Below are 16371 nucleotides of genomic sequence, written 5' to 3'. Positions count from 1 at the left end.
TCACTTATTCTCAGCGAACTGCATTCAGAGGATGAGAAGAACACCTCCACTAGATGAACTGCAGCCGCCTCCATACCAGGATGATAGTGGTTCTCCTCATCTTTCATGTACGCCTTCTGAAGTCGGAGATGGTAAATGTGAATTTTCCCAGTGTAGCAACAGTCCAAGATGTTCATATAAGTGCCCAAGCGAGGGAAGCACGGGACATGAAATAGAAAGCTTTCATAACAAGGGATATGAGGAGGATGTACCAAGTGATAGCACAGCTGTCCTTAGTCCAGAGGTAAGTGAAAACAGTTGTGTGTTCTGAAGCATCATGCAGTGCAACCTTTTGAGATTTCTTTTCCCCAAAAGATCAATGTACAGATACGAACACTAATACTGTGGTTCATTCATTTTAAAAAAGTTAGTTCATCAGAAAGTATTACAATAAGATTTCAGATTGTTCTTTATAGTTATCTTTACGGCATCTTAACTTTCAAACAAGATCCCAGAAAGAGTGAATTTTGCTTTAAACAAATCTGGAAACTTTGTAGCTCTATAAGGACTGTAGTCAGAATTCTTTTTCTTCCGCACAATTTTTCAAATAACAAAAAAAAAAAATTATTTACACTTTTCAAACTGAACACCCTGTAATGTAAAATGTCTTTTATGAAAAGAAATTATTACAAAGAATTTTTTTACATTGTTGGTGGTAGTGTAGAGATTTGTTCCACTTATTTTTCCTTTTTTCTGCTACAAACTGTAATGACATCTATTTATTTTTACTTTGAAAAAATCCTCTTTTCTGACATGTATTTCCTTGAAATGTCTTTAACCACCAGTTACTGCACTGACGTCTATGGATAAGTCTGCATCAGTGATGTCATGTGCAGAAGAGGCTCTTTTTGGTACAAATTTGTCCTTTGTCTCTACCTGAAGTTTTAAAGTGCATGTTAGGGAGCGCTCCTGATGTGCCAACAGCTGTTTGTGTCTTAGTAGACCTCTTGGTAAGCTGAAGTTGCATACTTGGGGTGTTGGTGCAACATCTGGAAGGCCCACCCGCTACCTGAATGCAAGGTCATCCAGTAGCTAGCTGTCTACACGTACCTGATGGTCAGCTAGGACCACAATCTTGTATGATCTTCATTGCAGGTGAAGACATAGTGTATACATACAGTCTTTGAACCCTAACAGATTGCAGCAAATCTAATCCTAGTTCTTCCTGTTTTGTGTCAAACCAGTCATTAATGTAAGCAAACCCAATAAGAAGTGAGAACACTGCCAAATTTTATAGCCAGTCAACAACCTGAGGAATTAAGCTTTCAGAGGAATGAACCTCCATAGCTATGAAGCAACCAGTTTAAAATAATAACATTACAATTTTTTAATCCAAAAGTCTTCATTGTGTCATCGGTTCATTTACGTGAACAAGTGTATCTTTGATAGTACGAAAATACACAGGAAATACATTTGTTTTACCTACTTGGAATAACTTATTTTATGAACAGTACATTGGCTTGTACTTGTGAATGTTTTGTGTTTCAGTACCACTATCAAACAAGCAGTTTTAACAATATAGGGAACCAATATTTTGTTCAAAATTTGAATTGACAATAAACAATTTAAAAATCAGTTTACAATACAGTTTTAGGGCTGATGGCATTTACAGAAAGTGGAGAAAGTGTGTTCAAAACAGAAGCGTCTACACAGTTCTAGTAAAATTACATTAATAAAGCCATGATAATTTTTGGCACATCTGTAGAGCCCTTGTGGACTGCAGCAAGAGCTGCACGTGCAAGTCAGTGTTGTAATTCCTGTATTCTTTGCTGGAGTCTCACCGTGTTCTCTATCACTAGCCAGCTCTTAAAGGACTATAATACCTTAACTTAAAAATGTGCGTGTACTCGCACAGAAATAAGGTAGTTCTACCTTGTAATAAATGTGTCTGGATTTTAACTTGTGGGGCATGGAAGAAGAGATCATAAATACAGCCTAATTTAATCTGGGCTCTGTCTGATTGGATCCTGGCTTTTGGCAGTATTGGCCAGGTAAAGTCTTTTGATTTCTTCTTGGCTGCTAGTCAGCCATCTCCTCAGGCTTTTGGTGTTTATTTACCTTGTTTATGAAATGAACAAAAATATTATAGTCACTTTATATTGCATAGAAAAAGCCATATTATTTCCATGCTAGATTTAATAATAGAATACAATAAATAAATAAATAAAAAGCTTTTCTTCTTCTTCAGGATATGTCAGCTCGGGGATCATCTTCACAGCTTCCTAAACCTTTTGATCCTGAGCCAGTAGCTAAATATGGCACACTGGATGTGACTTTTGACTATGACTCACAGGAACAGAAGCTTTTGGTGACAGTGACAGCTGTCACAGACATTCCCACATACAGCAGGACAGGTGGAAGCTCGTGGCAAGTACACCTAGTTCTTCTCCCTATAAAGAAGCAGAGAGCAAAAACCAGCATCCAACGGGGACCGTGCCCTGTCTTCACAGAGACGTTCAAATTTAATCACGTTGAGTCTGAAATGATTGGGAATTATGCAGTTCGCTTTAGACTGTACAGCGTACGTCGCATGAAAAAAGAGAGGATTGTGGGAGAAAAGATTTTTTACTTAACAAAATTGAATCTTCAAGGGAAGATGTCAGTGCCAGTGATGCTGGAACCTTCTTACAGTCTGTCTGTGAGTATTAAATGAGGCAGAATAAGAATGCAGTGATATACAGTGTCCTGAATTTTGTAAGAATAGTGTGTATATTTATAGTCATCACATCCACCCAATTTTTTTCAACAGTCGTAGCGCCGTATTAGCAGAACGGTAATTTCCTTAGAGCTTCTGTAAGTACATTCACTTTCCACCTGCAAAAGCTGCCCATATTTTTCCTTTTAATTACTTAGACATTTCCAGTCTATAAATAGGGATATAGTGGTGAATATATGTATATATGTATACATGCAAATACATAGATATTTATTTAATAGTGTAATCTTTACTCTGCTACCCACAGCATTTCAATTAAAGAAAAAAGGGGGAGGGGAGGAAAAAAAGCTACACTAGCGAGTGCCCTCCATCTGTTGCAATTAAATCTTGGTTGCAATAGGTATTTTCCTTTCAAGAAAGACAGGAAAGAGGAATTTTGAGAGCACAAAGACATTTTTAATAACTTCAGCTTAGAACCTTGTAAATAATTGATTTCTGGTTCAGTCTGAAGTGAAACATAGTGTGAAAAGTAGTTCAAACTGAAAAGGACTTTTGTTTGCTGAAAAAAACACCTACCTATCTGATGAGCAAAATTTTCTGTCCCCAAAAATAATTTAACTTTAATATTTTTAATAAAACAGAGCGGTAGTAATTAAGGGTAAACTTAGGTATCACTATCAAAAACAACAGGAGATCACTGTATGGGCAGTGATCAGTATCATCTCTTCCTTTTTTGTAAGTATTTAAGTATGCCTTTGTCCAGGCAAATGTTTGTGGTGATATGGTCAGGGCTTCCTAGACTAGGACTGCTTTAATGTTCATTGCTGAAGAGCTGCATGTGGACTAAATAATGGACTTTAGGGGGAAAGAGAAGGTGATTCAGCAAGGGCATCCTTATTTGGACGTTGTGTGTGGGGTTGGGTTTTTTGTTTTGTTTGGGTTTTTTGTTTGGTGTTTTGTTTTTTTTAAAATTGCCAAAAAAAGGATGAGAAGGGAAAGAAAGGAAAAGATTTTTTTTCAGGTGGGACAATCCCATTAATTTGTTCTGCATTTTCAAAAATGTTTGGATCAATTCAAATGACATTTCTGTTGAACATGAGTGTTAGAAAAGACACTCAAAATGCCATTGTATCTAATGACTAAAAATACATTAATTAAAATTAGTAAAAGCTGAGACTAAAACTTGGATCTGATGGAGGATCAACTGACAATAGAACAGCTTTTTTATGATTCCTTCTTCCAAGGGTGAAGCGGTTCACTTACCTAGTGTGAACTTTCCTAATGCAGAGTTTGTTCATTTCACAGCTAGGAGAAAAGCACAACATGAATAAAACATCTAATATTCTAAATGTAGTTGCTAAATCAGTGTGTGTTTTCAGTAGGTTCTGGTATAAAATTTACCAAAGTCGGTGAAAAAGGCCAGTGAATGGGCCAGGCTATTGATTGACTGGTATATCCTGTATGTACATTGGTTATTCATCTGTATTACATTCTTGAGCTTTTGTAGCAGGGAGAGTAAAAACAAATTCCAGAAGGCATGACTGTTATTTATTTTCTCTGATGGTAAGGGGTGCCATATCTGCATTTTTCTCCTTATTTTCTGGTGGGAAGGAATAAGAATAAGGAATATTGGTAGGACGTGAAAGTATCTTCCAAAGTTTGTTGCTGTAACAGGGTTTAGGCAGATTTATCTTAGCCCTACCTGTTGCTGGAAAGGAACCTCCATAGTCTTGATAGCTTAAATGAGGATCCATGGTTTTTTTGGAACTACTCAAACCAGTTTTTAAACCTTTGGAAATTGTGATTATTATTATTAGCCGATAGAATATTTTTTCATTTCATATATATTTCATTGACTAGATCTCTTATAGGAGATAACATACAGTTATTTTGTTGCAAGAGTGATAAAAATTATTGTGGTTTTAGGATGTATGACTGGAAGGGGGTGGCATCCTGGGTCACTTGAGTTCAAGCGCATGTTATTGCAGACAGCAGGTCATCCGGATCACAAATTTGTGAATTTTCATCTGAAAATATCAGGTTGTTTCATTTCCAACCTGAATTTCTTCATGACCACTTTATAACGGTTTGTTCTTATGCCAGCATGGTCCTTGAGCTTTAATCAGTTCTTCCCCTTCTCAGGTATTTGCCTGTGGGTCTATTTATATGCATTGGTTGTATTTCTTCTCAACTGTCCTTTTGTTAGAATAAACCAACAATAATCTTTATGTCCAACTAATCATTAATGCCAGGCTGGAGTTATTTAACAGGAGATGGTAAGTGTTGTTTCAATTTCAAGAGATCTAGCTGTTTGGGGGTTTTGCAATTATAAAATCCATTGAAGTACATTGTAAATTCTGAATTAAATTTGTGTTGTTCAGCTGCAGAATGTTTTGTTGCTGTGAAGTGTTTATATTTGACAGCTTTTTTTAGAAGATATTTCTGGGACACATGACAGTTGCCCTATTTTTTCCACTGCTTCTCATTATATGGATTTTATATATTAAATACAGCTTCTGTCGCTGAAACTTCCTAATCCATTGAAACACCTACGCTAATCTCTTCTGCAGAAATATATTTTATTTGCTTCTGTCTGTGCCTGGTGTTATATTTGTGTTTTATTAGCTAATCATCTGCCTTCTGATTGTATAGAACAGTTCATATCCTGTGAAGTGTAGCATTTTTTCAGGCATATCTTAAAGCTATTCACAAGTGAATCTTGTTAAAGGTAGACCAGTAAGTTCAGCACCTTTGAAACATAGTGGCCTGCTCACGTGAGCAAGCCTGCAACTCTCTGGTTATCCCTAAAATGTGGATAAGTACGTGTCGTCAGTACCTGATACTAGTATGTTCCTTAAGTAGGTTTCAAAGCTACATGTGGCTTCAAATTTACAAATATATTCACAAACGATCATCTTCACCCAAGATTTCACCCTGCTCCTCACCTTCCTACATTGCGTATAACATCTTGAATTAGCAGCTGTTATCCACAGTCCTATTGCCGTTTGTCTTTAGCAGTCCTGCATTGCTGCTGTTCTCCCACGTAACAGGGAATTCTCCTCACTCAGTACACTCGGGCCCCCTTATTTATCACACCCTTCCTTCCAAGTTCAGTGTTATGTTTGAGTGAGGGAGAAGTGACAGAACCAATATGGGCTATCCAGAGTGTGGTCGTCACTGTGATCTGAGACTGTCCTTTTCAGATTTTATAAAGTGGCAATTGCATCAAAAGTTAATAGCAGGGCTATTCATTGTGGTTTTGTCTGGGTATAGTTTGCTATACCCAGCAAACCTTTGTTGATCCTTTTAGAGACATTTTCCTTTTAGTCTACAATGGCAGACAAATTTTTATTCACCTGCCTTGGAGTTTAGAATCCATTGTGATGTTTATTTTTCTTCAAGAAATCCCTGTGGACCTGTTTTTAGTTGTTCTTCGTTCTTCTCAAGTAAAGAAATTTTCCTGACAGCGAACAACAGCCTCCAGTATGATGTGATTCTAAAAACATATAAGCAGTTTATTGAGTGAAATCTGTTTGGAAAAGATAAAAAAAAAAAAAAGTGTAATCCTCTTCACCATCCCATAGGTTGCTTTTTGATGTAGAATAACAACGAACGATCGTGTTTTAGATTTTTCTTTTTTATTGCTTCTGGAAGTACAGTTTCAATGACTGAAACACACCTCTTAATGCTAAGTAAATTAGTAATTGTTCATTACGGATTGTCAATTACAAGATGTTTGCTGTAGAGAATTAAATTTATTTTTCTTTCGTTCTATAACATTCTTCATTTCCAACATATTGAACTCGCAGATGTGATCCGTATAACAAAGAGTGGATGGTGTAGACACCCATACGTGCTTAAAGGATTATTTTGTTTATGTTGACTATAAATATCGAGAGTGTTTGAGAGTTACTTTAATGATTTTTTTGAGCGCGGGGATTTATGCATGCAGTATATACAAATGCTTGCTCTTGCACACACACGTTCATGCTCACTCCCCTTTTAGGACAATGGTTGTCTAGTATATGTTGGTTTATGCGCTGTGCTTGAGGCATTCGTTACATGTTGTCCATTGCATGGCTTATCTTCAGTATTCTTTCTAATGGATGTTTATCAGTTGATAAACTCAGAAAAAAGCTTTGAGTGGTATTTCTTCCTTGTGCATTCTTGACCATTATAGAGTTGAGCTGTCAGGTTTTGGGCAAATCCTAATATTTTAGGCCTATTGGTGACTTCACTATTGTGTTCTTATGGCATGATCTATTCAGGATCGTATTTTGAAGGCTAAATACTAAAATTCATATATATAAATATATCTTTACTGAATAGTAGCTACTAGTACAATACTTTAGAACAGATAACGAAAAAAATGACTAAGACTTGTCTAGAGGGGAGAAAAAAAAGACTCAAAAGATTTTGCTCATAGTATTTTATTTAACTAGAATTCTGCCGGAAAGGACCAGTTCCTATGTGATGCTGCATAAATGCTTTCAGTTAGATTGTAAAAATTGTGTCCATCAAAGTAAGGGGCAATTATCTTTCAACACTGAGCACATTCTTATCTTGGGAATAGCTTGCGGAATTCATTTGAGTTAGTGGTGTAAAACATGGAAGATCTGAATTAGTCCTTTGACACAGTAAGAAAGATGACACTTTCTTTTTCTTCGAAGAAAATTATTAGGTGATTGGAAAATGGTGATCGTGTTACTGAGGGGGCAGGAGAACGTGGCAGTACCTGGCAAATGAAGTGGACTGCCTGTGTTTGGCTGGTTGTGTAGGATTTCACGGCAGTATCAGCAAGCAGCAGCCGTTGTCTTCTCAGTGGCACAGCTGCCTCAACTCGTATGCCTTTGCATGGTGTTCCTGGAGAACATCATCAGGATATAGCAGCAGGAGGGGAGAACCCAAAGACAACTGTAGCTACTATGCTCTAAAGCCAATGGTGTGTCTGCGCTGTTGTAAAAGACGAACATTTTGGGACCTCAAATAGAGTCTGACCAGATGCTAAGGACTACCCACTAGATAATTCAGTTGGCACAGTTAAAAATTAATGGGCTTTCCAAATCAGTGCTATTTGCTCCTGATTTTTTTTTCTTACGTAAATATGTCTAATCATTCATGGCAAATTTTGGCATATAATTAATCTATTCATCCAGGAAGGACTGGAGTAGGCATTGAGACTGTGAGACTGTTTAAGTCCCATATAGAATAACCTGAATACTTTGTAGAACACTTTTAGATAGTTTTCAAGAATATTTTTTTTCTTACAGTCACAGCTTGTCTCCAGTGACTGTAGCCATTCTGTCATCTCAGGAGCAAAATGGTTGACAGTTTCAACATATGCTGCTTGTTTTTGATAATTGATTACTGTCATGGAGGGTGATAGGGTTATTGTTGTCACAGACTGAACAAGCCTTCCAAGCAAGCTACCCAGAAATGCTAGAATGTTTCCTCAACCTCTACAGAAATTCATATCCAGTGATTTTAATGAATCCAGCGTAAGAGGCGATAGTCCTTGCAACTTGCTTTAAACTCTGTAACTAAATTCAGTACTTCAGCCCTTTCATGGGTTTCTCGATATCTCTACTGTGATCAAGAGAAGGATCTTTGTTTTCAGAATGCTCTGCCTTATACCATTGTAGGCATGGGCCATATTGCTGCTATTTATCCATTGAAAATCAAGTCCAAGATCAGTTCGGGAAGCTTTCCACAAAGCAGCAATCAACGTGTGTCATTCTGCCAAGTCCAGGCTAGCTAGGGTTGTGATTCCTGTCCTATTGATAATTTAAAGAGTATAAAGCTTTTCCAAATGAAAAATCCTAATTCTCTGGAAACAAGTTTCTGACTTCTTATGCGGTTCTGAGAGCCCTTAGTTAAACCTTGTATATCCACCACATTTCTCAATTAATTTGCATTTCTAGCTTTTATTGCTGGACTTTTTTGCAAGATACAAGAAGAATAATTTTATTCCAGTTATTGCTGACAGTCATGGATAATAGGGCTAGTAAAAATGCTATCAAAGTGGTACTTATATTCCAATTCTGGGAGATGCTGACCAATACGGACAGTCAAAGCATTCTGAATATACATGCCACTGCCATGGCAGAGTTAGCAAAGTCCACCTGGTCTTCAGGTTTTTAGAGGTTTAAAAAAATGCCAGTGTAATGCCAGGGCTTTCTTCAACATATTAGCAAAATGAGAACTTGAATTTAACATTAATTTCCAACTGCCTTGCTGATATCCAGATGGGAGGCAAGTTCCTACTTTGGTAACTAGATCTATTACCATGACCCTGATTGTAGGGTACTGGGAGAATTCTTTGAAGTCAGTACTGTAAAGAATTTAATCTATCCTCAGTTGATCACATATCCAGAATAAAGGTTGTTTCTTGTCCCTCTATCTTAATATCTGTGCACTGAGTAAAAGAACAATTAAAAACTGGTATCTTTTGCCTTTAATCAATGAGTTGCTTGAAAAAAAGTTATTTACTCAGTGTGATCACCGCAGTCTTTGATATTTGGGTCAGCATATAATGGAAACTATATTTCAGACATGGTAATACTATTTTGAGTCTCTGATGATGCTTTTCAGTGTCTAAAACGCCCCCAGTCAAATGACAGGCTGTGAATGACTGTTCTAGATTAAATCAAAGTAATCCTCTTGAGCAATATTCTTATTTCCTCAGAAAGCCAGTCCATCAGTGACAAACATATTGTCTAGAATTCATGTCTAGTTTTGATCATCTTTGAACAAATAAGATGGGGGGGAAACGCTCATTAATACATAAAGCTAGAGCAACGAGAATTTCATCGGGTATCTCTGGATTCTCAGACTCTCATTCTCTGTGACATAAGTATGATCCCCCAACCTGGACTGCAATTTCAAAGAGCAGTAAGGAAAAGATGCGTACTATAAAAACATACTGTAGATTTCCCAGATGTGGCTTTGTAGGAGTTACAGGTAAACATTATCAAGGTTGTCACTAGCATAAAATTTCCACTTTTGAGGATTATAAGCTGCTGCTTAAATCTTCTTCAAGCAACATTTTCAGCGGAGATATATTCTTTAACTTCTGAATTCAAGTGAAAATTCTGTTTCCCTTAGAAAGACTGAGTTTCCCAACTATTTTATTCTCTTATAATTAAAATTATTTCTTGTTTGCATGTGTGTGTACACACAAACATCATCTCAGTTTTGTTACTGTTGTTAAAGGAAACAAGAAAAAGGAATAACACAAACAGTTCTGTTTGTGGGTTTGAGCACCCTTCAGCAAAAGCATGTTCAGTGTTTTCCTCCAATTTATTTTCATTGTAGGAAATCCTAATCAGAGACGTTGCACAAACAGATGTCGTTATCTAGTCTGCAAATTTAGAACTTACATGTTTGTGGAAATTTTAATTTTAGGTTTTGGTTTACTTGCTGGGTGATTCTTCTTTCTTCCTGTGGGCTTTGCAGTATAACCTAAGTGTTCTTCATTAGTATTCTTCATTTCAGACTTGACGATCTCCAGGTAATCACTTCTTTTGTATATTCAAGCAACCTGTACTTGGTATCAGATAAATATTTCTGTTCATAGGGGGCTGCCTTTAGCAAGGGATCCTTTTAGTCTTAGTGTGTTAGCCTTTTGCCTTGCTCGGCCCTCATATTGTCTGCCTTGAGCTGCATCTTTCACAGCTCCTGTCTTTCTGTTGGGCTTAATCAGCTGTCAGCTGGCCCCAGGAGAATCCAGCTTATCTCTACCTCTTGCCTTTTTTTGTGGTGTGTATGGTAGCTTGAAGAACTGAAGCAGACCCCTTCCAACTGCAAACACCTGGTAATCCTCAGATCATGAGATTAAACATGACCTGAACAAATCAGAAGGGTACCACTAGCAGATTTAGTTAGAGCTGGGTGAACTGTTCATTGCAAATAGTTTAAATGACAAATGTGTTATAACCATACCTTTAATGTTATGGACTTGTTCATTGTGAAAAATAATTGCATGAATGTTTATGCAATCAAATACTAGTCCATAGATTGACTACTCATAAATTATGCTTACTGTTTGATCACTGAATCTATTTCTCTTTTCCCAGTTTAAGAGAGTGTAATCAAGAGAGAAAAGAGAAAAATGAAATTATTTGCCATTAATCTCCCCAGTGATCATAGAGAGTAACTCCATCCAGACGGAACATTGTCATTTAAGGACATCTGTGGTCTTGGAAGCTGTCCCACAGTAACATCTCCGTGGTGTTAGAAGTTTGACAGGGATTAAAGAGACGAGGGGGATATGAGTGACTCTGGGTAGGAGCTGTTAGCATAGCTTCATCAGGAATGCAGGTAAAATGTCTGCATTTTGTGTCAGATGTTCTTAACTAAATTGCTAGCACAAACATCTAACAGCTTTTAGTGCTTGAATGTTTCTTTATGCTACATGTCTTATCTCAGAAAACAGAATTCAGTAATAAAAGGCCTCTTGCCTCTTTTCCTTCCCTCACCTGTGGCTGTATAAAAGGTTGCTAGACATTTGCAATGTAAAAACAGAGCACTTCTGTAAACGCTGTAAATTCCGTTGTACATTCATTTCCAATTACCTCCGCTGCTGCTTAGGTTTGCTGTGCAAATTTCAGGCCCATTAAGTCTATGGAACAACTAGGTGACCTTTCGTAATGTGGCAAGGAAACCAAAGGTGTAATTTAAATGCAGACAAATAGAAGTTACAGAAAAATTGAAATGTTTCCCTTTCTGCTGAGGATGTTTTGTTCTGCAGAGCTGTTAATTTTTAAAACTTTCAGACACAAAGTACTACTAGCAAATTCTCATGAAATCTAAAAACACAGAAATCTTGCTGTGAACTTGTTCAAAATCTTTCAGAAAAGTGGAGTGTTGTTTTGCCATTATTAAGAGTATATACATTTTATTTTGTCATTTTCATTATATAAATAAATTATGGTAGCATGAAATTTGAAAAGAAACTTCATTTTAATAATACTGTATTCTTATTAGAAAACCCACAAAGATTTAATTTTTATTAAAATTAATTAATTTTGAATTACTTTAAAATTGAAATTTGTGTAGTATCTTCATGTATCTAAGGAGGGTTTCTATCTCTGTACATTATAGTATCTATGGTAAATTAAAGCTGTGCATAGAATTTTGAAGGTTTTAGTCCCTTGACTGTAGTGAATAAAAGAATTATTATTTTTCATTTGATCTCCATTTTCCAGTGTTTCGGCTGTGAGAGAACGATGTTTTGAAAAATTCTGCATCCAGAATGTTTTTTCTCTTGAGAGTAAAAAACAAGGTAGAACAGAAGCTTTTGATGAGAAATGTGAATTTTATCACTTCAGATGATCTGATTTTTCAACTACATTAACAGTAGTTTAATAATCAAAGCAATTCCATATTTGATGTGAATACCGTCGACATTGAATGTACTTATTTGCTAAAGGTTTTTAAATTGGACATTTTGAATAGGAATTCCTGCTAATTTTTAAAGCATTCTATTCTATCTGAAATAAATAATGGTGATTCCTAAAATCAAGTTGCATAATGGAAATACTATTAGAATATTTCCATTTACATTTGTGATTTACATTGACTTAGATATTAATACTGTGAAGTGTTACATACCTGAATAAAAATGCACATTACACTTAACTGGAACATGCTTCAAGGAAGCTATTAAGCAAAAAAAAAAAAACAACCCAAAACAAACAAACAAAAAACCCAAATAATTACCTGTCATAAATAAGGATGCTTTCCTAAACTTGAATCTTTGAGATGCCTAAAACTATGCGTTTTAGTGTTTGCAAGTTCAGGTTATTAGTTTAAAGCAAAATACCGATAACTATATGTTCTCTTAATTTTACTATATAGGCCAGCCAGCTACAACAGGAATTGGAATTTCCTCCCTAACATGTTGTGAAGATGGGTAGCTTTTTATGATTTCAAAAGTATTGGTTTTCTTTTTAAAAAAAACAAACCCTGAACCACAAAAAAAAAAACCACCAAAACAACTAGAACATCCAGATAGACACCATGTAAAATCAGGTATTTTTTTAAGTCACCAAACCCTCAAAATGACAACGGTATACAGTACAGAAAGACACCTTTTTAAACAACAACAAAAAAGACCTTTTTTGGCACTTGCTTCTTGATTTCAGTCTTATTTTGCAATATCTTTGCTAAATTTTATTATTGTTAATCTTAATAAACTTATTTCAAATATTTAATATTGTTTTGGGCATCATGTAACACTTGGGTTCTACCTTTAGAAAGAAAAAATTGATATTTCCTGCAGGTATTAGTATACAGAAAGAGTATCAGTTATTTAAAGGAACTGTTTTGTTATGAGTATTTTATTCTTGAGGACTTCCTTTTTCAACTATGTCAATCCTCACAGTTCTTCCATGAGTTAGGGGAAACAGAAGCAGAAGGGATGAGGAACTGAGGCAAACATCTCTGCAAAAGCATCAAAGTGTCCAGTATAGTACATGAGTGGGATTTAGATGCCAGGATTCAAAATTATAAAGCTCCATTCTTTGATATTCCTAATTATTTTACATCCCTCTGTTTTCAGGGCTGAATTCAAGTGGTTTGAGTTCTCTTTCCCAGGAACGATCTCGATATTTTTTCAAAAGTGTTTTATTTTTGAAACATGTTTTTATAAAGCATCTAGTGCTTAAGCCACTAATGAGGGATGTGCAGCCTCTAGGTTCGGTTTTCCCCTCCTCTCTGGCTCTCAGAGCTGAAGTAGGGGATGGGCTCCAGGCTAAGAGCTGGTCTGGAGCCTGTTTGGTGCCTGAGGGCTCTCATCACCTCAGCAAGCTTTTGCCTCAAAGTGGAACACTAGCTTCAGGGTTCAGCACTGGGCTGGTGGTTGAGATGAACACTTTTATGTAAAATGTTGGAGACCTGGATTCAGTTCCCTCTTTTGCCTACTAGGATTCAAATTTCCTTCCCTAACCTCTCAGTTGTATTGATATAGAAGCAGAAGAAAGTAATGCGCAAAAAAGTTCTTTAAGAGATTAGTGGTATAACATTAACATTTAAAATTTGAGAGAGACATTTTGACAAGTAACATGCTGTGAATCAGATTTTTGTTGCTGAAGGATTGTCAGCAAGGTTTCATCTTTCCTGTGTATATTTTGAAAAGCCAAGGGAATCAGATGTTCTTGTTTCATAAGCCTACACAGTCATGATTTTAACCTGTGCAATGAGGAAAATGAACTTTTAACTGCCCTCAGAGCATGGCCACGTTATTCCCTGTGATTAACTCTAGTTGGCTTAAGAGCAGAATTTGTAAGCAGAACTTCAGGGTATAGAAAAATAACAGTAGGATATGAATATGTAAGTAACAAATATCCTGTTTCCATGGAATTATGGTGAAGGAAGAAAAATAAATACATCTTACATGTATTATCACTGTTGCAAATAGAGGATTCTCTATGTTGTTAGAGGGCAGAGAAAAAGATTATTGAAAATACTTCTTGGGGTTCAGGTCTGACATGCATTGTATGTGTTCACTTCCATTGGCACTAGAGAAAAAAGAGGTGGGGTTTTTTGATTGCCAACTTTTGTACAATAGGAACATGTGAAATACAAATACCACTTAGTGGGAATGTTTTTATTACATATTTATTAAAGTTATGTTTTTTCCCTAGATAATACATGAAAAGAAGTAATGAAGGACAATAGTTTGGAGAATTAATAATTAAGTTTTTGTAGAATATAACTCATAGTACTCTTATAATCCAGTGAAAAGCAGCGATTCTTCTAAGCGGATTTTATTTGATCAACACTTAACTTTGTAATAAAGTACTGTCCTGTGGTGTGTATGGGAAAGGTTGAGGTCCTTTGCGCAAAGCTGTTACAAAATGGAAAAGCTGAACATTTGTAATTTACTGTAGTAAGACAGACCTTTGAACCAAATATTTGGAATAGGCTTTACCTAATGTTTTTTTCCTTGTCCTTACTGTTAATAATATATTTTTGTTATGGCTAAATTGACAAAAATAGGTTAGAGATTTAGCATCAATATCCTGGAGACAACCTTGAGAGAGACAGCTCCTTGCACTGTGGCCAGATCATCAATAGCTTGACAGTTCATCTAAGTTCTTAAAAATCTGTATTTAAGATTTTACAACAGTTCTTACTAGTCCATTCTGGTGCTTCACTGACCTTGAAAGGCCTTTGCTATTATGGAAACTTAGTCCCTTTTCCCTACTTACTAAAATGCACACAGTGTTCATAAAGGAACATAAATAAAAATAAACTTACATAGACAGGTTATTTCAAATAAATAATAACTTTTGGTCTAAATATTACGTTTCCCACAGTGAAGCTACAGTATAAAAGTGGCCTACAGATAGATTGAATGCAGATATGTATGGAGATGAAAAACATCTGGTAGCACTGTAATGTTGTCATGAGATGAAAGCTTCGTTGTAGCTAAGTTTATATTCATGTTGTACCAATTAGCGATTTCAGTGTTAATATTTTACAATTTGGTACGTAATCATGAAGACAGTATTTTGAGCAGGTAAAAATCTCACTTCTTTATTTTTCTTGATGAGTTTGTTAGCACTCTTCTTGAATTTTGACTATGCAAACAGGAAAAAAAAAATACCCTAAACAGAGACTTGAAAAACTGCTCAATTCTAGAGCAGCTTATGGACTTCATGCAAAGTCACGTTGCTTACCAATAGATGTGATTATCATGGAATACCTTACTTAAAACCATGAATGGATTTCCACAATGTGAACAATAAACTCTGTGCTGAAGAAAATGCATTTGAAAAGGCATCTAATAATACTCGGTATCCCTGATTTCGACTTTGTCCTGCAATGAAAAGTTGTTGATATCAGTTGTCTCTTTACTTTCCCTGACTCCTGTTTCTTCTTCTCTTCCTCATTGGATCTTTCTGCTTTCTTTCAAAAGAAAGCTGACAAAATACAACCTCACCTTCCCCTTATTCTCATGTGTTTTACCTGCTTGCCCCCAAATTCTGTTTTCTCTCTTATCGTAGACACAGAAATTTTACTTTGGTTTATGTCATTTAACCCTGTTTTTACTCAGTAACAGCAGTCTGTCTTCTAATCTGCTTCACAGCTCACTGCTTCAGTTTTCTTCTTAATCTCTCACTTTTTTTTTTTTATATTAGGATTTTCCAGTTCATAATTGAAAAGCAGAGTATTTTTTTAAAATACGTTTCGGTCAGCATGAAACAAAATGGGTCGGAGCATTTTTTTATGTGAAATGGGAAACAAAATATTGTTTAGTTTGTTTCTTCAGTGGATTTGGTTACTTTGTTTTAATGTCTCTACAATTCTGTCACCACAACATTTTGTAGGAAGGAGATTCATAAGTTTATTATACACTAAGGATTAAACAACACGCTTTTGTTTTATTTCAAACCTGCCACCTGTCTCCAAACAACAGGCAAAATATTTTGGTTTAGAAAGTATTATAGCAAAACATTTAAGTTAGACCCTCTCTCCAGATTTTCATCAAGGCTGCATCTACCAGTTCTTTACGTGCAGCAGGTCCAAGGTACAGCCGCTTACTTGCATTTCCATCCATTTACAGATAGGAAGCATCACCTAGGTCTTCTCATTCCCCTATTCAGCTGGTGGGATCCTTTTCTCTGGCCTTGACAAACGCAGTCTTGTCTTCTCACATCCACTCAGCATTC

The 16371-nt window shown here is 36.1% G+C and overlaps 1 protein-coding gene across 6 annotated transcripts in view; it reads left to right on the top strand.

Annotated features, from left to right (window-relative positions):
* Positions 1 to 16371, top strand: part of SYT14 (synaptotagmin 14) — a 94801-nt gene that overhangs the window by 62272 nt on the left and 16158 nt on the right. For all 6 annotated transcript variants that reach the window (XM_075088988.1, XM_075088985.1, XM_075088984.1 and 3 more), the window contains 2 exons: positions 15 to 283; positions 2228 to 2677. In XM_075088988.1, the coding sequence (XP_074945089.1) occupies positions 15 to 283; positions 2228 to 2677 (719 nt within the window). The remainder of the gene's footprint in view (positions 1 to 14; positions 284 to 2227; positions 2678 to 16371) is intronic.

The sequence above is a fragment of the Phalacrocorax aristotelis genome, chromosome 3 (assembly GCF_949628215.1).
Source record: "Phalacrocorax aristotelis chromosome 3, bGulAri2.1, whole genome shotgun sequence".
NCBI classification, from domain to species: domain Eukaryota; kingdom Metazoa; phylum Chordata; class Aves; order Suliformes; family Phalacrocoracidae; genus Phalacrocorax; species Phalacrocorax aristotelis.
Note: the sequence above shows the minus strand (reverse complement) of the source record. Positions and strands in the feature narration are given on the sequence as shown.